Source organism: Oncorhynchus masou, chromosome 7, assembly GCF_036934945.1.
Source record: "Oncorhynchus masou masou isolate Uvic2021 chromosome 7, UVic_Omas_1.1, whole genome shotgun sequence".
NCBI lineage: Eukaryota > Metazoa > Chordata > Actinopteri > Salmoniformes > Salmonidae > Oncorhynchus > Oncorhynchus masou.
This window is the reverse complement of record NC_088218.1, coordinates 9,467,235-9,494,086: the sequence shown is the minus strand read 5'-3', so window position 1 is coordinate 9,494,086 and position 26,852 is coordinate 9,467,235. Positions and strand designations below refer to the sequence as shown.

General features: G+C 41.4%; 1 protein-coding gene and 1 long non-coding RNA gene across 3 annotated transcripts in view; both read right to left on the bottom strand.

Annotated features, from left to right (window-relative positions):
* Positions 1 to 296: 296 nt before the first annotated feature.
* LOC135543207 (uncharacterized) overlaps positions 297 to 26,852 on the bottom strand; it is a 46,847-nt gene continuing 20,291 nt past the window's right edge. Inside the window, exons 1-3 of one of the 2 annotated variants that reach the window (XR_010456191.1) lie at positions 9,942 to 10,048; positions 7,663 to 7,911; positions 297 to 3,137 (exon numbers count right to left, since the gene is read on the bottom strand). This is a non-coding gene — a long non-coding RNA (uncharacterized LOC135543207). Of the gene's footprint in view, positions 3,138 to 7,662; positions 7,912 to 9,941; positions 10,049 to 26,852 lie in introns of those variants that run through there. The other variant, XR_010456190.1, reaches the window with a different exon arrangement.
* LOC135543191 (zinc finger protein 850-like) overlaps positions 18,061 to 26,852 on the bottom strand; it is an 86,426-nt gene continuing 77,634 nt past the window's right edge. The window contains exon 3 of the mRNA XM_064970287.1: positions 18,061 to 22,026. Coding sequence (XP_064826359.1) covers positions 19,229 to 22,026 — 2,798 coding nt within the window. The 3' untranslated portion in view covers positions 18,061 to 19,228. The remainder of the gene's footprint in view (positions 22,027 to 26,852) is intronic.

The window sequence follows — 26,852 nt, the reverse complement described above, 5'->3', positions numbered from 1 at the left end:
ACTCAGTTCTGCCACCTCTGGTCTCTTGGACGTCCCACTGCTACAGAAGGTCAAGCTCCCTCTCAGTCCAGTCAAAGCACTTCTCTGTCCTACTGTCATATCTAATATGAAGAACTGAATACAACCATAAGAACCATTCATACTGTCAGATCTAATATGAAGAACTGAATACAACCATAAGAACCATTCATAGTGTCAGATCTAATAGGAAGAACTGAATACAACCATAAGAACCATTCATGCTGTCAGATCTAATATGAAGAACTGAATACTAAAGAGAAGAAGAGGTCGACCAGTACATATTCATGTAACTTTATTTTTCATTGGCAGATCAATAAAGTTTGCTTCAATGCAGTTATCCAAACACATTCATGATCAGTAACTAAAATAAACGTATCTAGTTTTAAAGACAATTAATAAGCACATGTATTCATTTCAGAAGCTGTGTATCATTAAATTAAGTTGTAAAACAATCCCCCCCAAACTAATGGTGAAAAGTGATAGCCTAGTGGTGTCGTGGAAAATCGGTTCAAATATGACACTTGCAAGAACTTGTGAAATCAATAGGCTTTTCATACAACGTATTGCAAGCCGGAGTGGTCCGCGGAACACACACCTTTTTCAGAGCACTCGCTCTGATTTATACACATACAACATATGAGTCCATCCCACATGCAAATACATACATCCCAATCTGTGCATCCTGCTTGTTCACGCCCAAATATGCTTTCCGTCAGATAATAATGGTGACAAGACCCTTGCTTTGTCCATGCACTTAGCTTAATGCGTTATTTTGTACGTGTGTTATCTAGGATCAGCAGACTATGTGTCTCCTCTGTTTTTAGCGTGTCCAGCTATACTAAAAATACTATACATTCCTCTATTCTACAGGCCTATGCTTGGGCCCTGTATTTAGCTCAATGTGTTCCTTTGTATGTGTGTCTTTATCTTGGATCAGCAGACTGTGTGTCTCCTCTATTTTTAGTGTGTCCAGTTGCCCTAGGCGCCTATGTGTCGCCTTCCCTTCGTGTGGTCTGTTTAATGTTCAGCTGTACTCTCATGGCCTTACTCTGGCCTCCTGTCCTATACAATAGACAATGCATTTTACCAGAATGGCAAATGCACTCTATACGTGCATCTTTCTCTTGTGTTACAGTATTATGTTCCTTCATATATGTACATCTTTCTCCCACAGTGGTTAGAGCATTGAGCCAGAAAACAAAAGGTTACTAGATCGAATTCCGAGCTGACAAGGTAAAAATCTGTTGTTCTGACCCTGAACAAGGCAGTTAACCCACTGTTCCTAGGCCATCATTGTAAATAAGAATTTGTTCTTAACTGACTTGCCTAGTTAAACAAAGGTTCAATAAATACATTTAAAAAATTGTAAAATAGCTCCTTCCCACAGAATACTGCAGAGGGACAACCTGGTCTCAGAGCAAAACGTATTCTATTATACAAAAACACCCATCCATTTAGTATGTTATTGAACCTTTGTTTACCTGATAAACTGAACTAAAATATAAACTAAACATAAAGTGTTGGTTTCATGAGATGAAAAAAAAAAATCCAGCAATCCATCAACGTCAGCTAACGTCTCTCAAATGTTGTGCACAACTTTGTTTACATCCCTGTTCATGAGCATTTCAGCCTTTGTCAAAATAATCCATCCACCTGACAGGTGTGGCATATCAATATGCTGATAAAACAGCATTATCATTACACAAGTGCACCTTGTGCTGGGGGACAATAAAAGGCCACACAACACAATGTCACAGATGTCTCAAGTTCAGGGTATGTGCAATTGTCATGATGACTGCAGGAATGTCCACCAGAGTTGTTGCCAGAGAACTATTTATATCTCTACCATTAGCCACCTCTAACATCCTTTTAGGGAATTTGGCAGGACATCCAACCGGCCTCACAACTGCAGATCACATGTAACCAAGGCAGCCCAGTACCTCTTCACCTGCAGGATTGTCTGGGAGGGGGCTGAGTAATATTTCTGTCTGTAATAAAGACCTTTTGTGGGGATAAACTCATGCTGATTGGCTGGGCCTGGCTCCCAAGTGGGCCTATGCCTGAGCCCCTGCCCAGTCATGTGAAATCCATAGATTGGGGCCTCATTTATTTCAATTGACTGATTTCCTTATACATACTGTAAATCTTTGAAATTGTTGCGTTTAGATTGTTGTTCAGTATAATACGACTTGTAGGATGTATTGTATGTTAAGAATTACAATTCGTATGCTATTTTACGCATTGCTATTCATACAATATGTTACGAACTTGTAATATGTATGATATGTTACGAATTCCAATTTGTTGTTGCTAACGTTAGCTTGGTTAGGGGTGAGGGGTTTAAGGAGTTAAATGGGTTTAGGGGAAAGGGTAGCTAACATGCTTAGTAGTTGAATGCTAAGTTAACATGCTGACATAGGTAAAAAGTAGTAAGAAGTTGCAAAGTTGCTAATTAGTTAAAATGCTAAAGTCCTCCCTGATGAGATTCAAACACGCAGCATTTGGCTAGACGTTTGACTTACAAGCCCACCTCTCCACAGAGTAAGGCTTCTCCCCTGTGTGACTACATTGGTGTGTTAAGTTGCTATGGTGAGAGAAACTCACCCAATAATCAGAGAAGACGTAAGCAGGCATCTCTCATGTGTGTGTTCTCTGATGAACTTTTAGCTCATTTGATGTTTTAAAACATTTTCCACAGTCAGAGCAGAAATAGGGCTTCTCTCCTGTGTGTATACGTTCATGTGATTTTAAGTGGGAAAGTTGAGAGAAACGAGTTCCACAGTCCGAGCAGACGTAAGGCTTCTCTCCTGTGTGTATACGTTGGTGTGTTTTTAAGGTGCCCAGATGAGAGAAACTCGCCCCACAGTCAGAGCAGAAGAAAGGCTTCTCTCCTGTGTGTGTTCTCTGATGAACTTTTAGATGAGTTGACGTTGTGAAGCATTTTCCACAGTCAGAGCAGGAGTATTGCTTCTCTCCTGTGTGTATTTTTAGGTGTATTTTTAGCTTTGATAGAAATGGGAAAATCTCTTCACAATGTGGGCAGTGATGAGACCTCTTAGCTCTCTGATCTTCCTGCTGTTGCTCTCTGGGTGTAGAGAATGTCTCAACGTGGTATCCTGTGTGAATATCAAAAGAACCAGTCAGTTGGTGTGATATACATGTCGTTCAAATGTATTTTATGAAGCCCATTTTACATCAGTAGTTTTCATAAAGTGCCTAACAGAAACCCAGCCTAAAATCCCCAAAGAGCAAGCAATGCAGATGTAGAAGCAGTGGCCACAAAAAAATCCCTAGAAAGCAGGAACCTAGGAAGAAACCTGGAGAGGAACCAGGCTCAGAGCGGTGACCAGTCCTCTTCTGGCCATAACGGGTGACAGGTAGCCTAGTGGTTAGAGCAACCGAAAGGTTGCAAGATCGAATCCCTGAGCTGACAAGGTAAAAATCAGTCGTTCTGCCCCTGAACAAGGCAGTTAACCTCTCTAGGGTACGTGATACGGTAGCATCCCACCTCTTCAACAGCCAGTGAAACTGCAGGGTGCCAAATTCAAAACAACAGAAATCCCATAATTAAACATACATGTATTTTACACCATTTTAAAGATACACTTGTTGTAAATCCATCCACAGTGTCCGATTTCAAAAAGGCTTTACGCCGAAAGCAAACCAAACGATTATGTTAGGTGAGTGCCTATTCACAGAATAACACAGCCATTAATCCAGCCAAAGAGAGGATTCACAAAAAGCAGAAATATAGATCAAATTAATCACTAAACTTTAATGATCTTCATCAGATGACACTCATAGGACTTCATGTTCCACAATACATGCATGTTTTGTTCGGTAAAGTTCATATTTATATCCAAAAATCTGAGTTGACATTGTCGCCTTACGAGAGCCACATCAATTTACAGGAATACTCATAATAAACATAACTAAAAGATAAAACTGTTATGCAAAATTTTAGAAGCACTTCACCTTAATGCAACCGCTGTGTCAGATTTCAAAAAAGCTTTACGGAAAAATTAAACCATGCAATAATCTGAGTCGGAGCTCAGAGCCCATCAAGACACAAATATAACCGCCATATTAAGCAGTCAACAAAATAAATAAATAGTAAAATAAAAATAATCATAAAAAATAAATCAAATAATATAAATCTTCACTTACCTTTGCTGATCTTCGTCGGAATGCACTCCCAGGACTCCCACAAAAAATGTTTGTTTTGTTCGGTAATGTCCATAATTTATGTCCAAATAGTTACTTTTGTTAGCGCGTTTGGTAAACAAATCCAAAGTCACGAAGCACGTTCACTAACAGCAGACAAAATGTCAAAAAGTTCCGTAACAGTCAGTAGAAACATGTCAAACGATGTATTGAATCAATCTTTAGGATGTTTTTAACATTCTTCAATAATGTTCCAACCGGAGAATTCCTTTGTCTTCAGAAAAGTAAATGGAACTGGTGCATACTCTCATGTGAACGGGCATGGTCAGCTGCTGGCAGACCTCTGACTCATTCCACTCTCCTTCAGCCCCACTTCACAGTAGAAGCATCAGACAAAGTTCTAAAGACTGTTGACATCTAGTGGAAGCCATCGGAAGTGCAACATTACCAATATCCCAACGTATCTTCAATAGGAGCTGAGTTGAATATAGACCAAACTCAGATTTCCAACTTTCTCAGGTTTTTGTCCATTAAAATAACATCCCTAGTGACCCTAAACTTTTCAACGGTAGTGTATGTATTCATTTCAGTAGGCTGTATGGGAATGGGAATAAAACTATTCTAAAACTGGGTACGAGTCAAACACTAAAAAGAGGAAAAAATTGTGAAAATGATGAGCTATATCATCCTCCACTCAACATCACAAGGGTTAGTAACTATACAGACTAATTTCATAGAACTTTAAAACACTGGCCGTTTGTCTACTCCACTTCTTTAGTCTACACTCTGATCACTCCAGATAGCCCAGTGAATAAAACAAATGCTGACAATACTGTTGTCATCCAAACAAGTCTCAGTAGCATGAAATAACATCTACATTGCATTCAAAAAGTATTCAGACCACTTGACTTTTTCCACATTTTGTTACATTACAGCTTTATTCTAAAATTGATTAAATTGTGTTTTTTGTCTCTCATCATTCTACACACAATACCCATTATGACATCACAATACCCCATTATAACAAAGCAAAAACAGGTTTTTAGAAATAACTGAAACATTACATTTACGTAAGTATTCAGACCCTTTACACAATAGTTAGTTGAAGCACCATTTGGCAGTAATTACAGCCTTGAGTCTTGTTGGGTATGAAGCTACAAGCTTGGCACACTTGTATTTGGGGAGTTTCTCCCATTCTTCTCTGCAGATCCTCTCAAGCTCTGCCAGGTTGGATGGGGAGCGTCTCTGCAAAGCTATTTTTAGGTCTCTCCAGAGATGTTTGATCGGGTTCAAGTCCAGGCTCTGGCTTGGCCACTCAATGACATTCAGAGACTTGTACCGAAGCCACTCCCACGTTGTCTTGGCTGTGTGCTTAGGGTCATTGTCCTGTTGGAAGTCGAACCTTCACCCCAGTCTGAGGTCCCGAGCGCTCTCAAGTAGGTTTTCATCAATGATCTCTCTATACTTTGCTACGTTCATCTATCCCTTGATCCTGACTAGTCACCCAGTCCCTGCCGCTGAAAAATATCCCCACAGCATGCTGCTGCCACCACCATGCTTCACTGTCGGGATGGTGCCAGGTTTGCTCCAGACATGACACTTGGCATTCAGGCCAAAGAGTTCAATCTTGGTTTCATCAGACCAGAGAACCTTGTTTCTCATGATCAGAATCCTTTAGATGCCTTTTGACAAACTCCAAGAGGACTGTCATGTGCCTTTTACTGATGAGTGGCTTCTGTCTGGGCACTCTACCATAAAGGCCTGATTAGTGGAGTCCTGCAGAGATGGTTGTCCTTCTGGAAGATTCTCTCATCTCCATAGAGGAACTCTGGAGCTCTGACAGAGAAGAACCATCGGGTTCTTGGCCACCTCCCTGACCAAGGCCCTTCTCCCCCGATTGCACAGTTTGGCCGAGTGGCCCGCTCTCGGAAGAGTCTTGGTGGTTCCAAACTTCTTCCATTGAAGAATGATGGAGGCCTCTGTGTTCTTGGGGACATTTAATGCTGCAGAAATGTTTTGGTACCGGTCCCCAGATCTGTGCCGACACAATCCTGTCTCTGACCTCTACGGACAAATCCTTCCACCTCATGACATGGCTTTAACTTTGACATTCACTGTCAACTGTGGAACCTTACATAGACAGGTGTGTGCCTGTCCAAATCATGTCCAATCAATTGAATTTACCACAGGTGGACTCCAAGTTGTAGAAACATCTCAAGGATCATCTCAGAGCAAAGGGTCTGAAAAATTACGTAAATAAGCAATTATTATCTTTTTTTGTGTTTTTTTTTTACATTTGCAAGACTTTCTAAAAACCTGTTTTGGCTTTGTCATTATGGGATATTGTGTGGAAATTGATGAGGAAAAACATGTCATCAATTTTAGAATAAGGCTGTAATGGGAGAAATGGGAAGGGGTCTGACAGTGCCCTCGGAAAGAATTCAGACCACTTGACTTTTTCCACATTGTTATGTTATATACCCCATAATGACAAAGCAAAAACAGGTTTAGACATAAAATCAAGGTTAAAAAATAAAATAAAATAAAAATAAACACACTACCATTAGTGGTGAAATAAATTAATAAATTCAAAAGTTTGGGGTTGCTTAGAAATGTCCTTGTTTTGAAAGAAAAGCACATTGTTTGTCCATTAAAATAACATCAAATTGATCAGAAATACAGTGAAGACATTGTTATTGTTGTAAATGACTATTGTAGCTGGAAACGGCAGATATTTTATGGAATATCTACATAGGCGTACAGAGGCCCATTATCAGCAACCATCACTCCTGTGATCCAATGGCATGTTGTGTTAGCTAATCCAAGTTGATCATTTTAAAAGGCTAATTCATCATTAGAAAACCTTTCTAAATGAATGTTAGTACAGCTAAAAACTGTGGTTCTGACTAAAGAAGCAATAAAACTGGCCTTTGCAACTCTGCCTAGAAGGCCAGCATCCCGGAGTCACTTCTTCGCTGTTGACGTTGAGACTGGTGTTAAGTGACCCCAAACTTTTGAAATTAACTCAGGTGCATCCTGTTTCCATTGTTCATCCTTGAGATGTTTCTACAAATTGATCTATAAAATATTAAATATATATGTATCACATATAAATCATCAGGATGTGGTAGTCTACTGGTTATGTTCAACACTTCTCCAATCGTTGTTGAGATCTGATATTCTATGCAGCAAACAAATTATAATTCAATATTGACAGTGATGATGCCGTGGCCTATTTTGAAATGAGGTATGCCTAACTTGGTGATTGAGGGTATTAAACATTTTCAAAGTTCTTGAGACAATGTGTGGGCAAAGGCAGGCGTTACAAGTTTAAATAGTTTTTGATTAGCTGTGAAGTCTTGAGTTGTTCAGGGATGTGTGATGTCAGAATTACAGAATTCAACCAAGCAATAGACTGGTCATAACTTATGGAGGTCTAATATATGAAGATAACTTATAGATAGAACAAGCTCTTACCATGACTAACAGTTGTCCGAATCTTCTCCTCCTCTTCTTCATCTTTAATGTTGACATTCAGCTCCAGTGTTTGACTGCAGTCTTCCAGTTTCACTGATGCCATCTCTGGATCCTGCAGTGCAAACTGGGCTCCACTGTCACAATCAGGACTCGGTGACTGTAGGTTTGGACTCAGTGTGGAAGGAGAGAGGAGGCCTGCGTTTGTCCTCACTGTTGATGTTACCGGCCTCAGACTTAATCTGAGTCGGTCTGTAGTAATAAAGACAAACAGAAACAAAAGTTATTTTCTTGACAATTTTGGCACTTTATTCTGTAAAAATATTTTCTCTTTTGTCATGTTCAATTATCTCATTTCAGTAGATCAGGTAGATAATCCTTGACAAAACATTAATTCACATTAGACACAAAGTACACATTTTAAATTGCCCAACATAAGTGCACTTAATCTACAGTAGATTTCCTAAATTCACATAAATGCATAAATGACTCAACAACCATTTAGTACAAGATCACAGTATGTTTCAGGCAGCACTATGTACTATTTTATGAATAACCTTGTCTTCACTGTATTAAGCTCCACCAGTCTGCACTGTCGTTCCACCAGTCTGTCTTACAGCCTCTGCATATGATACATCAAGACAGATTCTATATCTGAGCATCTCTCTGCACCTGGCATCCACCATATGCTGCTCTGTGTGTCCTACACACAATTGCAACACTTAACTGTCACATTGCTCCAACATTCACTGTAATCATGTTCCCCACCACACTTGGCACATCGTTTCACTCAACAGCTACATGTCCCATTCTTTGGCATTTAAAAACACTGATGATTCACCGTTGCTGCTCCAGTTTCAACTGTTCTGCTATGGAACCCTGACCTGTTCACCAGACGTGGTACCTGTCCCAGACCTGCAGTTTTCAACTCTCGAGAGACAGCAGGAGCGGTAGAGATACTCACAATAATCGGCTATGAAAAGCCAACTGAAATTGACTCCTGAGGGGCTGACCTGTTGCACCCTTGACAACCACTGTGATTATTATTATTTGACAATGCTGGTCATCTATGAACATTTGAACATCTTGGCAATATTCTGTTATAATCTCCACCCAGCACAGGCAGAAGAGGACTGGCCATCCCTCATAGCCTGGTTCCTTTCAAGGTTTCTTCCTTGGTTCTGGCCTTTCTCGGAAGTTTTTCCGAGCCACTGTGCTTCTACACCTGCATTGCTTGCTGTTTGGGGTTTTAGGCTGGGTTTCTGTACAGCACTTTGTGACATCAGCTGATGTAAGCGCTTTATAAACGCATTTGATTGGTTGAATGAGGCTGGGTCAACATCTCTGACATTGAAGCTAAGGAATCCTATTCTGTACTTTTCCAGACAAAACCTTCTAACACCTCAACAGCACTGATAAGCTTTCACTTCTTTAACCCTCTTTCCTACTGATCAACCTTTAGGCTTCAACCACTCTGTCTCCCTTCACATGTTCTTTAACAATATCATCCATGGACATAGATATTGGGACCTCAGAGATTATTACTCCCTTCAATGTAGCATCAGCTCCAGGGTCATGACTTCTGAGCTTCGTCCCATTATGATTTTCCATTTGAAGAATCTTCCCTTGCTGAACCTGACAAGCACAAGATATTAACAATCTACCACTTTCAATTTCACCTTTATTTAATTAACCAGGTAGGCTAGTTCAGAACAAGTTCTCTAACTTCACCTCTTTTTATGGCCTGTGTTAATCAGGGTGTGAATGAGGCCCTGTGGTCTCCTCAAACACCATCCCAACTTTCCACTCTAACACATTTTTACTCCAGCTGCCTACCGTAGGCCTCTGGAGTTTCTATACTACATGCGCCTCTGCTTCCAGTATCAATATCTCTGTTCTTCCTGTCTTTCCACTACAGACCATTCACATACTCGGCCCTCATCCTCCCGCTCCATATCATCAGAAGAACTGTCCCCCACACTGATCGCATTCCAGCACAGCTGTTGCTTCTCAAACTCTCTCCTTTTCCATTGTTTCAGGAGTGTCAAACTCATTCCATTGAGGGCCGAGTCTCCTCGGTTCCCCCCACCCCCCCATTTCAATTAAAACTTATACAATCAGATGAGGGGAGTTCCTTTCTAATTAGTGACCTTAATTCATTAATCAAGTACAAGGGTGGAGCGAAAACCCGCAGACACTTGGTCCTCCATGGAATGAGTTTGACACGTGCACCGATTCATCCGCATTAATCGACGCCATTCCATGCAGTTGGCCTCTCTCACCAAATGGTGAAGGATGACTTCAATTTGCTTCCCTCAATTTTGACACTCCATCACGCAGCCTGATGTCGCCATTTCATCACGAGCAAACTCCTTGAAAGACAACCGAAACCGTTGCCGCCTTTTGACTTGCTTCGTACGAACCATCCTGATCTCGCGAGCTTACATTAACGAAAGTGTATGTAAACTCGCGAGAACAGGATGGTTCGGACGAGGCTATTTACCAGCTCATAAACAACATTTTACACAAAACCAAGAACATGTAAAAACGAACTCAAATAAGTGGAATCTTTATGAAATGACTTTGACGAAATTATGTACACACACTCAGATAAACCCAAAGTCTAGTTATGTGACTTGTAAAATATTTCTTTACACGTTCTTCACTCACTCGGTTTGACCCCAAAATAACACATACAATTAAAACCATTACCAAACGTGATAATACATTGACTGATTTGTTACCTATCGTATTATATATTCTCTCGACATTAGCAAGTTTAAACATGCTATTGCATACAATGGTACATTTGAAACGGACAAAACAACACAGTTCTGTCGTTCTGTCGTTTCGACCCGGAACTTCCTGTTCCCCACTACGACATGTTCAACAGCATCATCTTATTCTTTGGTATACTGACATTTACACAAACATAACGTGTCTGCCGCCACCTACTGTAAGGTTAGTAAACTGTAGAATAAAATACATTTCCTTTGCGGAAAAGGGGAAGGGGAACAACGACATCAAAACAAAATACAAAAATAGATAAATAACAACATCCCACTCGTTCAGTCACAGTCCTATTCAAATCACATCCCTACACAATCTCATGGGCCTCGTAGGGAGGAACATCTTCAGTCAGTATTCCCTGCAATCAGTGGTGTAAAGTATTTAAGTACAAATATTCAAGTGCCACATCAGTAGTTTTTGGGGGTATCTGTACTTTACTTTTGATATTTTTTGACAACTTCTACTTCTACTCCACTACATTCCTAAAGAAAATAATGTACTTTCCACTCCATACATGTTCCCTGACACCCAAAAGTACTCGTTAGATTTTGAATGATTAGCAGGACAGGGAAACATTTAAATTCGCGCATCCCTACTGCATCTGATTTGGCGGACTCACCAAACACAAATACTTTATTTGGAAATTATGGATGTGGTCTTAAATTCAATCTGGAGTGCCAGAGTGCGCTTGGTCGTTCGTAAATTCAGAGCGTTGTCAGACTGTCCGTTCGTATCGCTCTCGGAGCGTTCAGAGCCACACTGGACGCTCTGGCGGAGGTGGAGGGTTGATTCAAGCGTTCTGACCTCACAACGGCAGTCAAGCATCCAAGATAACTGGTTAACATTGGCTAGCTTGCTAGCTACTTCCAGTACAAATGAGAGAACTCTGACCATTTAACTCGCCTTAGCAGAGCTGGTTAGGCTGTGTTCATGTTATCCAGACTATTGGTGACTTTAACTGTGCTACAGGCAACCATTTAATTACGCTTTTTTTGCCGACGTTTACTGACACCGGCCGTATTCAAGGGGTGTTGAGCGTTCGTTTTTCATCAATTATTCTTCCCTCTGGCACTCAGACGAGAGTGGTCTGAAAGCGGAGTATAAAGCCAGAGCGAATTTAGGAACGCACGCTATGTCTGAGTGTTGGAGTGTGCCCCTTACAGGTTAGGATCATTAAAGTGGCAATTTTGGTGAATTACCGTGGCAGGTTAGGAGACTGAGGTTAAGGTTAGGAAAGGGGTTAGGGTTAGCTACAATGTAACAGATGTCAACAACTGTTGTCCCAATGCAAAAGAAACGGCCACGGACCAATGGGGAGCATCAATTGGTTTAAAGTAGATGTCATGAAACACCCGATATCAGAGAACGCCCCTAATTGAGGTCTGCAATTACACCTCTTTCGGATCTCGGGGCCAGGCTTCCAGTCTGTAAGCATGCTTTCCACTGTGCTCAGAGGGCATTTTCCGTACTGCAGTTCAGCTGAAGCATGGCCCAATTCCCATTGATGGCCCCATTGCGAAGTCACGTTTTTTTTTAAACAAGACAATTTACTCATCAAGTCTGTAATCAAAACATCCATTGAATTATTCAAGTAATTGCCGTAGTCAGATTTTATCCCATCACTCACAGCCAAGGTTTACCATTTTAGATTCATGATATGAGGTGGGTGAGCTTATGCCACATGCAGATGCTGAAGGGAAAACACACCTCTTGACCTGCTGTGTGTAGTATCTGGGATCTACATCTGTTTATATTAGTTACTGTGCTGTAACTAAGCAGTAATGCATTACGGCAGTGTTACGTTACTACACCTAATAGGAAATGCACATGCGCACTGGAATGCCGGGAACTGTAGAGCACGAGGGGTTTTTGACTAAACGAAAACTAACTGTACTCCCGTCTCCTGCCTGGTCACTTCTCCACAACACAAATATTACAGTGGCGACGAGGTGATTAAAATACATAAACGGTCATTGCTTGAAGGGAAGAATGTTGCGGGAGTAATGAAACTCAAAATAATTATGTAATTGGTCAGTTATTTTTTATTTTCTTTCGCCAGTGGAGAGGGCTAGGCACTGCTGGCACTGCTAGTACTGCTAGTACAGTATTCGGGAGCTGCCAAGTAGCAAGACTATTGGAGTCCAGAATAGCGACACTGCCCTCTGGTGGTTTAATAAAAGAAACTCATTGAACCCATTAAAATTAGGCGATCTCAGTGGAGAAATATTGTCAAGGAAAAAAAAAAGGAAGAAGGGACGTGACACGGTGTGTACATTAATACAAATGAGTGCAGTGAATGAAGTAATTGCAGAAACTTCTGAAATAAAGAAGTAGATGAATATTCAGAAAATTAAGGAATATACGGAAACTGAACAATTAACTGTGAAAATGGCAACCATTGGTCGAGTACCAGAGTTTGAGGCTACAAAAGAGGATTTTGATTCCTATTTGGAGCTTTTTGAGCTTTGGCTGGCTGCAAATGAAATCAAAGATGGAAAGAAAGCAGACGTATTTCTCAGTGTTTTGGGTCCAACTGAGTATGGATTGCTGAAAGGCCTCATTGAACCAATGAAAGCAGTGGAGTTGAACTATGCAGAACTGACTGAAACTCTTTCAAGGTATTTCAAGCCTAAGCCAATTCTCATTGCAGAACGTTTCAGATTTTACCAACGTCACCAGAGTCAAGGGGAAACCGTGGCTGATTACATCCTTGCTTTGAAAAGGCTGGCAGGTACATGTGAGTTTGCACAATTTCTTGATGATGCTCTCCGAGACAAGTTTGTATGTGGTCTCACAGGTGAAGCATATCACAGAAGGCTCCTGTCAGAGAAGGACCTGACCTTTAAGAAAGCCTGTGATATAGCACTTGGACTCGAGCTTGCCCACAGGGATACTATTGAGCTATCGGGACATGCAGAACGTCAGAAAGGTGTTCACAAGGTCAGTGATGCACGTGGTGAAAAAAGCTCACAAAAGTCACACTTTTTTCAGTCCCGTCCTCAAGGTTACACAAGAACAAAGCAGCCCACATCTCAAAGGTCTAAGCCAAGTTGCTACAGATGTGGGGGAGATAATCATCAGCACAGTGAATGTCGATTCCAAAAGGAAAAGTGCCACAATTGTGGGAAGGTTGGACATTTACAGAGAGTGTGTAAAGCCTCGAAAAGCACGGCAAGAGCGCACAAAGTGTCAGACGCAGCACAAGAAGAGGAAGGTACAACTGAAACAGTAGTGGAACTGTTCAATGTGTACACGGCTCAACAACTAAAAGATGGAATCTATCTCAACATGGAGTTAGCGGGAAAACCAGTAAAAATGCAGCTGGACACCGGAGCGTCTGTATCCCTGGTTCCAGAGAGACTCTATAAAGAAAAACTGAAAGAGTGCCCTCTTCAGCCCGCGTCCATCCGCCTTTCTTCATACACTGGTGACACTATTCCTGTGTTAGGGCAGATCCAGGTACCAGTCCGGTATGAGGGGAAGGAGTGGACGCTACCGCTTGTCATTGTTAAAGGAGAAAAATCAGCCTTGTTCGGCAGAAACTGGCTACAAAAGATCAAGTTGAACTGGGGAGAAATCTTCAGTCTGAGAAATGACAAACCAGTGAGTCAGGCTACACTCACTAACATGCTGGAGAAGCACAAAGAACTTTTCAAAGATGGCTACGGTGAAATACAAGACTTCACACCAAAAGTCAGAGTGCAAGAAGGAACCAAGCCTATCTTTCACAAACCACGTCCAGTTCCCTATGCTCTCAAGGAAGCAGTAGAGAAGGAACTGGACCACCTACAGAAGAATAACAGATTCACGAAAGTAGCGAGGAGCGACTGGGCCGCTCCGATTGTTGTTGTCCCAAAGAAAGACAAGACCGTCAGAATGTGCGGTGACTACAAGGTCACAGTAAATCGCTGCATACTACCAGAGGAATATCCACTACCAAATGTTGAAGATCTGTTTGCCACTCTAGCTGGTGGGAAGGTTTTCAGTAAGCTGGACCTGGCATTCACTTATCAGCAACTGAAGCTGGATCCAGAGTCAGAACAGTATCTGACCATCAATACACACAAGGGGCTATTCAGATTCAATCGCTTGGCCTATGGAATCTCGACAGCTCCAGCGATATTCCAACACACAATGGATCAGATCTTGGACGGTATAGACAATGTTGTGTGCTTCATGGACGACATCCTCGTGTCAGCACCAACCATTGGAGAGCACCTTGTAGTGCTGGACAAAGTGATGTCAAGACGGGAGAAATACGGAGTGAGAATGAAATGCAGCAAGTGTGAGTTCCTCCAGGACTCAGTGGAGTATCTCGGATACAAGATTGATGCACAAGGCCTGCACCCAACCAACAGCAAGGTGGATGCAATCGTAAACGCTCCAGCACCCACAAATATCTCAGAGCTGAGGTCATTTTTGGGGCTCCTGAACTATTACGGAAAGTTTGTGGCAAACTTGTCCACATTGTTGCATCCGCTTCACCAACTGCTGCAGGCCGATACAAAGTGGAATTGGTCCCCACAATGCGAAGAAGCATTCAAGACTTGGCTTGCCCACTATAACACAGAGATGAAGCTGAGACTCGCGTGTGATGCATCTCCGTACGGAGTAGGAGCCGTCATCTCACATGTTCTACCATCAGGTGAAGAACACCCTATTGCATTTGCATCACGGACTCTGTCACCAAGTGAGAAAAATTATGCTCAAATTGAGAAGGAAGCCCTGAGCATAATATTCGGAGTGAAGAAGTTTCACAAATATCTCTATGGAAGGAAGTTCCAACTGCTGACAGATCACAAGCCTCTGTTGGCCATCCTTGGACCAAAATCAGCTATACCAACCCTTGCTGCACTTCGAATGCAACGCTGGGCTCTGATATTGTTAGCCTACGACTACGAGATTGAGTACAGACGATCCAGTGATCACGCAAATGCTGATGCACTATCAAGACTACCATGCAATAGTGACTCCGACAGTGAAGATGATAGAGCAGTTTTCCAGATCTCTCTCATTGATGACCTGCCCATATCTGCATCTGACATAGCAGAGGAAACAAGGAAAGACCCAGTGCTTTCCAAAGTCTTAGACGTAACATTAGGTGGTTGGCCAACCTTCGTAAATGACGATAACCTTCGTCCATTCATCGACAAGAAAGACCAGTTGTCCACTGATCAATGGTGTGTTCTGTGGGGATCAAGGGTGGTGGTACCTCACAAATTCCAGAGGAGACTGCTATCTGACCTGCATGAGGGACATCCAGGGATCACTCGAATGAAAGCACTCGCTCGCAGTTATCTGTGGTGGCCTGGACTGGATCAGGACATTCAACAGCATGTAGGCCACTGCTCACCTTGTGAAGCTGTTCGCAACAAGCCTGCTGCTGCACCTCTTCGTCCATGGTCCTGGGCTGCTACACCTTGGGAACGCATCCATGTGGATTACGCCGAAACTGACAAGCAACATTTCCTTGTTGTCGTCGATGTCCATTCCAAGTGGATGAAAGTGTTCCCTACTCAACTGACCACAGCTGAGAAGACCATTCTTCTCAGACACCTGTTTGCATCCTTTGGACTAGTCAAGGAGCTTGTATCGGACAATGCCCCCCCGTTCACGTCAAACAATTTTGAAATGTTTCTCAAGAACAACGGAGTAAGGCACATCCTGTCACCACCTTACCATCCGGCATCAAACGGAGCAGCGGAGAGAGACATGCAAACCTTTAAGAAGGCCTGTACTAGACTCGAGGTTCAGTCTGTGCCCATCCACCAAAGGCTTCCCCAGTTCCTGTTTACTTACCGTAACACACCACACACAGTAACGGAATGTACACCAGCTGAACTGTTTCTGAAACGCCAACCACCTTCCCCGCCTGACATTGTTGAAACCAGACTTGTCAAGCACTGTGGCAAAGCACCAGCTACAGCAGAAGAAAGCTCATGACAGACACTCAAAGACTGTCAGAGAATTCAAAGAGGAAGAGAGGGTGATGGTACGTGATTTCAGACACCCCAAGCGCCTGTGGAACTCAGGTGTGATCTTGCAACGCAGAGGACCTTTGACTTACCTAATCCAAATTGGTCATCGCCAGGTCAACGTTCATGTGGATCATCTGCTCCGGTCCAACGCCCCAGCAGAGACATGCAGAGAGAACAAGAACAATAACGACCCCCAGGACTATTCTCCTGACTGTGGACGTACAGGAGAGACAGAGCCGGACCTTCCACCCGAACCTGCCCCACCACAGGAAGCCCAGGAGGAGCAGAGATATCCTATTCGACAGCGAAGGGCACCTCAAAAGCTTGACCTGTGAGTTGAGCTGGTTAAGGAGGTAACGGACAGTAAAACAAACACTTTAATATGTCCTAGATAAAAGGAAAGAAAAAGGACATTACCTGGGTTAGTTATTAGGACACAAACTCCATCTTCGGGGCAGAATAATCCCCTGGATTTGTGCTGGGCTCTGAAAAGTCTGCTTCAACCCAGTAGTTGAAAAATGTTTAAGAAAGCATTGTTCAGATATTGCATTAGAAGTTACCTAACATATTTACCTTGTTCTCTGGGAGTTAAACACTATGGGGGAGGAGTGTAGTATCTGGGATCTACATCTGTTTATATTAGTTACTGTGCTGTTACTAAGCAGTAATGCATTACGGCAGTGTTACGTTACTACACCTAATAGGAAATGCACATGCGCACTGGAATGCCGGGAACTGTAGAGCACGAGGGGTTTTTGACTAAACAAAAACTAACTGTACTCCCGTCTCCTGCCTGGTCTTTTCTCCACAACACAAATATTACACTGTGCATAATTTAGGTGCAGCCTCGTCTCATAGACGAGGTGTAACATAGTAAATCTAAATCAGGGACTCTCAAAACAGTATTATGTTACGTTTTTCTGGTTACAAAAGACAGATGGTGACTCAATACATGGAATTTGGTGGTGCTGTACTGTAACAGCGAGCTGAGCCAGTTGAAAGTATTGCCACTTGGGATATATTGTTGGTGACTGTGTGCTCCTTCATTAGTTTTGTGTTTTTTATTCATTTATTTCTGGTACCCTCCTACCTGAGAGGCATGAGGCCTGAGAGGCGTTGCACTGTTAAAATCATCCCAGTGTGGAGATGAAACACCTGTGTGTTACAAAGCCACATGCTCTGTCCTCTCTGCTCTACCTAGGTGTTTTAATGTAGATAATACTAGTACAGAGATAACCACTGCTCTTCCTAGGTGTTTTAATGTTGGTAATACTAATACAGAGAACCACTGCCCTACCTAGTGTTTTAATGTGACTCATACAGAGAACCATTGGACATGCATTTTCCATTATGCCTTTGTGTTTACCACTTCAGATCCTTAAATTGTAGTTTAAAGCATATACAGGGCATTATACAGGACCCCTTGACTTTTTCCACATATTGTTACAGGCTTATACAAAAATGGATTAAATGCATGTTTTACCCCTCCATCAATATACACATAATGACAAAGCGAAAAAACTTTTTTACAAATTTGTCAATTTCTAAAAATGAATACCTTATTTGCATAAATATTCAGACTGTAACGCTCAATGAGTGAATGGGTGTGAAGTCAGGCGCAGAGAGCAAAGGATGTGGGAAAAAACACACTTTAATGTCCAAAATCAAAGGAACAAAATAGTTATTCCCAACACAGGCGTAACTATAAAAACAAAATAGTACCCTTAGGTAAAATACCAGGACAGCGAGAAAACCCAACAAAACACTAACACCTCTCACAAATACAGAAGAACAAGCCCGCACAAACAGAAGCGGGCTAAACAAACTTAAATAACCAACCCTAACAACCAATCAATGAACAGGTGAAACCAATTAGACAAAACCAAACGAACACGGAACAAAGGATCGGTGGCAGCGAGTTGCCCGGCGACGACGACCGCCGAGCGCCACTCGAACAAGAAGGGGAGCCACCTTCGGTAATATTTGTGACAGGCCTTGTTCTGGATATTTAAAATGCATATGCAACAGCCAATACCCCAGGACATTCCTGCTTCATCAGATAACAACCATAAGGGCAATAAAACTGGGGGTGGGGGACATACACGTTCAAATGTTCAAACACTCAACCCCCCCAGTTCAACCAGGCCCCTAGACATCAATCACCATGACTACTTCAAAGGATGCCATATAGATATAAAATAACACACACCCTCTAACACGTGACCACAGGAACAGGATGGCCTGGCCGGAGGCCCATATTTGGACATGTACACATCATCATGACACAGGGTCATAAATCAATTACTTTGACCCGTGCCGTCTACTTTATTCTCACACCCATGCCCAGTCATGTGAAATCCATAGATTATGGCCTCTTATTTAAAATGACTGATTTCCTTATACAAACTATAAATCTTTGAAATTGTTGTGTTTAAATTGTTCAGTATAATACGACTTCTAGGATGTATCGTATGTTACGAATTACAATTCTTACGTTATTTTACGCATCGCTATTCATACAATATGTTACGAACTTGTAATATGTATGATATGCTAACATACTAAGTAATAGCTAAATAGTAGTAAGTAGTTGCAAAGTTGCATGCTAAGCTAACATGCTAAGTAATAGCTAAAAAGTAGTAAGTAGTTGCAAAGTTGCTGATTAGCTAAAATGCTACAGTCCTCCTTGATGAGATTCTAAACACAGCAGCCTTTGGCTAGAAGTTTGAGTTACACGCCCACCCTTCCACAGAGCAGACGTAAGGCTTCTCTCCTGTGTGTGTTCTCTGGTGAACTTTTAGCTAATTTGATGTTTTGAAGCATTTTCCACAGTCAGAGCAGGAGTATGGCTTCTCCCCTGTATGTATACGTTCATGTGATTTTAAGTTGGAAAGTTGCGAGAAATTAGTTCCACAGTCAGAGCAGACGTAAGGCTTCTCTCCTGTGTGTGTTCTCTGCTGAACTTTTAGCTCATTTGATGTTTTAAAACATTTTCCACAGTCAGAGCAGGAATAAGGCTTCTCTCCTGTGTGTGTTCTCTGATGAACTTTTAGCTCATTTGATGTATTAAAACATTTTCCACAGTCAGAGCAGGAATAAGGCTTCGCTCCTGTGTGTGTTCTCTGATGAAGTTTTAGCTCATATAATGTTTTAAAACATTTTCCACAGTCAGAGCAGGAATAAGGCTTCGCTCCAGTGTGTATACGTTGGTGTGTTTTTAAGGAGCCCAGCTGAGAGAAACTCGCCCCACAGTCAGAGCAGAAGAAAGGCTTCTCTCCTGTATGTATACGTTCATGTGATTGTAAATGGGAAAGTTGAGAGAAACTAGTTCCACAGTTCGAGCAGACGTAAGGCTTCTCTCCTGTGTGTGTTCTCTGGTGAACTTTTAGGTCATTTGATGTTTTAAAACATTTTCCACAGTCAGAGCAGGAGTATGGCTTCTCCCCTGTGTGTGTTCTCTGGTGAACTTTTAGCTCATTTGATGTTTTGAAGCATTTTCCACAGTCAGAGCAGGAGTATGGCTTCTCCCCTGTATGTATACGTTCATGTGATTGTAAATGGGAAAGTTGCGAGAAATTAGTTCCACAGTTCGAGCAGACGTAACGTTTCTCTCCTGTGTGTGTTCTCTGGTGAACTTTTAGCTCATTTGATGTTTTAAAACGTTTTCCACAGTCAGAGCAGGAATAAGGCTTCTCTCCTGTGTGTGTTCTCTGATGAACTTTTAGATAAGATGATGATGTGAAGCATTTTCCACAGTCAGAGCAGAAGAAAGGCTTCTCTCCTGTGTGTGTTCTCTGGTGACCTTTTAGCTCATATAATGTTTTAAAACATTTTCCACAGTCAGAGCAGGAATAAGGCTTCGCTCCTGTGTGTATGCGTTGGTGTGTTTTTAAGGTGCCCAGATGAGAGAAACTCGCCCCACAGTCAGAGCAGGAATAAGGCTTCTCTCCTGTGTGTGTTCTCTGATGAACTTTTAGCTCATTTGATGTATTAAAACATTTTCCACAGTCAGAGCAGGAATAAGGCTTCTCTCCTGTGTGTGTTCTCTGATGAACTTTTAGATAAGATGATGATGTGAAGCATTTTCCACAGTCAGAGCAGAAGAAAGGCTCCTCTCCTGTGTGTGTTCTCTGGTGACCTTTTAGCTCATATAATGTTTTAAAACATTTTCCACAGTCAGAGCAGGAATAAGGCTTCGCTCCTGTGTGTATGCGTTGGTGTGTTTTTAAGTTGCCCAGCTGAGAGAAACTCGCCCCACAGTCAGAGCAGGAATAAGGCTTCTCTCCTGTGTGTGTTCTCTGATGAAGTTTTAGCACCGTTGATGTTTTAAAACGTTTTCCACAGTCAGAGCAGGAGTATGGATTCTCCCCTGTGTGTGTTCTCTGATGAACTTTTAGATGAGATGATGATTTGAAGCATTTTCCACAGTCAGAGCAGACGTAAGGCTTTTCTCCTGTATGTATACGTTCATGTGTTTTTAAGTTGGAAGATTTAGAGAAACTAGTTCCACACTCAGAGCAGTAATACGGCTTGTCTCCAGTGTGTATACGTTGGTGTGTTTTCAAGGTGCCCAGCTGAGAGAAACTCGCCCCACAGTCAGAGCAGGAATAACGCTTCTCTCCTGTGTGTGTTCTCTGAACTTTTAGCTCAGTTGATGTTTTGAAGCATTTTCCATAGTCAGAGCAGAAGTAAGGCTTCTCACCAGTGTGTATAATTTGGTGTGTTTTTAAGGTGCCCCGCTGAGAGAAACTCGCCCCACAGTCAGAGCAGACGTAAGGCTTCTCTCCTGTGTGTGTTCTCTGGTGAACTTTTAGATATGTTGATGTTGTGAAGCATTTTCCACAGTCAGAGCAGACATAAGGCTTCTCTCCTGTGTGTGTTCTCTGATGAAGTTTTAGCTCATATAATGTTTTAAAACATTTTCCACAGTCAGAGCAGGAATAAGGCTTCGCTCCAGTGTGTATACGTTGGTGTTTTTTTAAGGTGCTCAGCTGAGAGAAACTCGCCCCACAGTCAGAGCAGAAGAAAGGCTTCTCTCCTGTATGTACACGTTCGTGTGATTTTAAGTGGGAAAGCTGAGAGAAACTAGTTCCACAGTCAGAGCAGACGTAAGGCTTCTCTCCTGTGTGTGTTCTCTGATGAACTCTTAGCTCAAATAATGTTTTAAAACATTTTCCACAGTCAGAGCAGGAATAAGGCTTCTCTCCAGTGTGTATACGTTGGTGTTTTTTTAAGGTGCTCAGCTGAGAGAAACTCGCCCCACAGTCAGAGCAGAAGAAAGGCTTCTCTCCTGTATGTACAAGTTCGTGTGATTTTAAGTGGGAAAGCTGAGAGAAACGAGTTCCACAGTCAGGGCAGAAGAAAGGCTTCTCTCCTGTGTGTGTTCTCTGATGAAGTTTTAACACCGTTGATTTTTTGAAGCATTTTCCACAGTCAGAGCAGGAGTAAGGCTTCTCTCCTGTGTGTATTTTTAGGTGTATTTTTAGCTTTGATAGAAATGGGAAAATCTCTTCACAATGTGGGCAGTGATGAGACCTCTTAGTTCTCTGATCTTCCTGCTGTTGCTCTCTGGATGTGGAGAATGTCTCAACATGGTATCCTGTGTGAACATCAGAAAAAACAGTCAGTTGGTGTGATATACATGTTAATCAAATATATTTTATGAAGCACATTTTACATCAGTAGTTGTCACAAAGTGCTTAACCTGTCTGGCTCAAATCCCATAATTAAAATTATTTTACACCATTTTAAAGATAAACTTCTTGTAAATCCAGCCACAGTGTTCGATTTCAAATAGGCTTTACGGCGAAAGCACACCAAACGATTATGTTAGGTCAGCGACAAGACACAGAAACCCATACAGCCATTTTCCAACCAAGGAGAGCTTCACAAAAGTCAGAAATAGCATTACAATTAATCACTTACCTTTGATGATCTTCATCTGGTGGCACTCCCAGGTCTCCATGTTAGACAACAAATGTTTGTTTTCTTAGATAAAGTTCATCTTTATGTTCAAATACCTCCGTTTGGTTGGTGCGTTTAGTTCAGAAATCCAAAGGCACAATAAGCACTCTCGAAAAGTCAAAAAACACAATAAAAGATAGTAGAAACATGTCAAACAATGTTTAAAATCAATCTTCATGTTGCTTTTGTCATAAATAATAAATAACATTTCAACCGGACAAAAGCGTCGTCAATGGAAAAAGGTAAACAAGAAATGCACGCTCCCGATCACGTGCCTGGGTCATGGATGGAAATTTCCACTGTCCTCTCATTGAAAGCGGTGTATCGCCCTCATTTTTCAGAGTAAAACCCTCAAACAATGCCTAAAGACTGGTCACGTGTTGAGGAAGCCATAGAGATCTGAAACAATGCCTAAAGACTGGTCACATGTTGAGGAAGACAGATTTCCACTGGGTCCTAAGTCTTTGTATGGTGGATAGGCTTTCAATGGAAAAACAGCCTTTCAAAATTATAGTACTTCCTGGTTGGATTTTCCTCTGGCTTTCGCCTGCCATATCAGTTCTGTTATACTCAGACATTATTTTAACATTATTTTAACAGTGTTTTCTATCCAAATCGACTAATTATATGCATATCCTAGCTTATGGGCCCGAGTAGCAGGCAGTTTAATTTGGGCACGCTTTTCATCCAAAATTCCAAATGCTGCCCCCTACCCTAGTGAAGTTAACTTCTTTGTGGTAGGGGGCAGTATTGGGTAGCTTGTATGAAAAATGTGCCCAAATTAAGCTGCCTGCTACTCAGCCGAAAAAGCTAGAATATGCATATAAATAGAACATTTGGATAGAAAACAATCTGAAGTTTCTAAAACTGTTTGAATGATGTCTGTGAGTATAACAGAACTCATATGGCAGGTAAATTCCTTAGAAAAAAATCCTACCAGGAAGTGGGAAATCTGAGGTTTGTAGTTATTCAACTCAGCTCCTATTGAAGATACCGTGTGATGTTAGTTATTTTTCACTTCCCAAGGCTTCCACTAGATGTCAACAGTATTTAGAACCGGTTTTGAGGATTCTACTCTAAAGGAGGGGCTCATAAGGGCTCTATGAGTGAGTGGTCTGGCAGAGTGCCACAGCCTCAGTCTGGCGCGCTCACATGAAAGGTAGCTACGTTCCACTTCATTTGTACAGACAAAGGAATTGTCCGGTAGGAACATTAATGAAGATTTATTTTAAAAACGCCCTAAAGATTTATTCTAAACATCGTTTGACATGTTGTTATGGACTGTATCCGTTTAGATGGCGCGCTTGATTCAGTAGGTCACTCGTTCCACATGCACACAAACGAATTCTAAAGAATCTTAAAGATTACCGGTAAAGATCGTCCACAAAATTCAAACGAAGTTTCCAATTAATCCTCAGGTATTCTAATATGTAAATAAACAATAATATTTAAGACGGAGAATAGTGTGTTCAATAGCAAAGATAAATAACGAAGAGCGCATTCTCATTGATGCGGGCAACATGACTACTTTTCTAATGGGGGACATCTTGGAAAAACTACAAATACTCAATTTTCAAAAAACAAGCATGAAACCTTTTCTAAAGACTGTTGACATCTAGTGGAAGCAAAAGGAACTGCAATTGTTGGAGCAAACCATTGAAAAAAGCTCAGCATTGCATGTAGATAGGTTTGGCTGCTAGGCTGAAGTAGCAAGGATATGCACATTAAGAGAAGATGATATCCAGGCCATATGACACCCAGACCATACTCTATTTTAGTAGGAATACATTAACCAAGACCATACGTGCATTCATGACAGCTGAACGTGCTGTGGTCAGCAGGATACAGGAAGAAAGATGTAGGCAAGATAACTGATGACTAACACGTAAAACATAGGCATGCAGTACATACATTATTTTTAGAACATGGAAAGAGTTCTGCCATCGTTGTAACCAAAAGCAGATACTAAGGGGGAGTAACTTTATTTACATATGTGATGTACCCCAATACTATGTATGTATAAAAGCAGACCAGTGTTGAGAAGCGGCGGCTTTCCCGCGGATCAGCACGGCTTTTAATAACTTGTATTGAAGTCTACATTGAATTCAAAAGTTTCTTCTGAGAGTATTATATTTCTATAGACAGTATTATATTTCTGTAACAATTATCTACGACACAATCTGGGTCCTATCAATTTGAATATCCCATAGGCAAGAATTGAAAAATTCCGGATCGATTTTACTCAAGGTTTTCGCCTGTCATATCAGTTCTGTTATACCCACAGACATTATTTTTACAGTTTTAGAAACTTCAGAGTGTTTTCTATCCAATGCTACCAAGTATGTGCATATCCTAGCTTCTGGGCAGTTTACTTTGGGCACGTCAGTCATCGGAAATTCCGGACAATAACCAGTATGCTAAGAAAGTTAAATAAAGGTTAAAAAAAATATATATTTTTAAATACACTACCATTAGTGGTGAAATAAATGAATAAATTCTAAAGTTACAAATGTCCATGTTTTTGAAAGAATAGCACATTTTTGTCCAATCAAATAATGTCAAAGTGATCAGAAATACAGTGTAAACATTGTTAATGTTGTAAATGACTATTGTAGCTGGAAACGGCTGAAGATCTCGTACAATGCTGTGTACTACTCTCTTCACAGAACAATGCAAACAGTCTCTAACCAGAATAGTGTCTAGAAGGCCAGCATCCCGGAGTCGCCTCTTCACTGTTGACATTGAGATTGGTGTTTTGCGGGTACTATTTAATGAAGCTGCCAGTTGAGGACTTGTGAGACGTCTGTTTCTCTAGACACTCTGAAATACTTGTCCTCTTGCCCAGTTGTGCACAGGGGCCTCCCACTCCTCTTTATATTCTGGTTAGAGCCAGTTTGTACTGTTCTGTGAAGGGAGTTGTACACAGAACTGCACGAGATCTTCAGTTTCTTGGAAATTTCTCACATGGAACAGCCTTCATTTCTCAGAACAAGAATAGACTGATGACTTTCAGAAGAAAGGTCTTTGTTTTTGGCCATTTTGAGCCTGTAATCGAACCCACCAATGACCCAGATACTCAACTAGTCTAAAAAAGGACAGTTTTATTGCTTCTTTTATCAGCACCACAGTTTTCAGCTGTGCTAACATAATTGCAAAAGGTTTTGTAATGATCAATTAGCCCTTTAAAATGATAAACTTGGATTAGCTAACACAACATGCATTTGGATCATAGGAGTGATGGTTGCTGATAATGGGCCTCTGTACACCTATGTAGATATTCCATTTTAAAAAATCGTCTGTTTCCAGCTACAAGTCATTTACAACACTAACAACATCTACACTGTATTAATGGTCAATTTGATGTGATTTTAATGGACAAAAAAAAAACATTTTTCTTTCAAAAACAAGGACATTTCTAAGTGACCCTAAACTTTTCAACGGTAGTGTATGTATTCATTTCAGTAGGTTGTATGGGAAGGGGAATCAAACTATTCTAAAACTGGGTAGGAGTCAAAAACTAATAAGAGGCAAAAGTGGTGAAAATGATGAGTTATACCATCCTCCACTCAACATCACAAGGGTGATAGTAGAATTTGTGTTTAAAGTAATGACTAAGAAATTTCACCCTGAAACTGTATCACTGTGTGTGAAATCCATTAGACACATAAGACTATAAGTTGGTAATATGTGCAGCATTGGCAGGGTAGAATTAGAACATTGTGTTCCTTACAGGACATTCTGTCCCCACCCGGAGAGGAGAAACTGTTAGGCTTGCAGAAAATCATGAAACATGTTGCAGAATATGATAAACAATGAAAGTGTACAGTGGAACAATACAGCCATCCTAAAGCAGGGTGGGGTTCTCGACTGATGTGTGTATAAAAGATGGGCTCTGAACTTGAGAGGGCAGAGCTCTCTGAATAAAGAACTGATCATTTGTATGCTGGAACTCTGTTTATTAAAACTTAGAGCCTTACAACCTCTAGGATACAGATGGAGTTATAAAATAGTTCAGTTAGAACATTGGGGTAGAAATTCTCGTGACAAAGGGTTAGTAACTACACAGAAGCTCGACGGACAAATCCTTCCACCTCATTACTTGGTTTTAACTCTGACATGCACTGTCAACTGTGGGACCTGACATAGACAGGTGTGTGCCTGTCCAAATCATGTCCAATCAATTGAATTTACCACAGGTGGACTCCAAGTTGAAAAAACATCTCAAGGATCATCTCATAGCAAAGGGTCTGAAAACTTATGTAAAAATCATTTACATTTACAAGAATTTCAAAAAACCTGTTTTGGCTTTGTCATTATGGGGTATTGTGATGTCATTATGGGATATTGTGTGTAGATTGACGAGGAAAAACATGTCATCAATTTTAGAAGAAGGCTGTAACGTACCAAAATGGGAGAAATGGGAAGGGGTCTGACAGTGCCCTCGGAAAGTATTCAGACCAC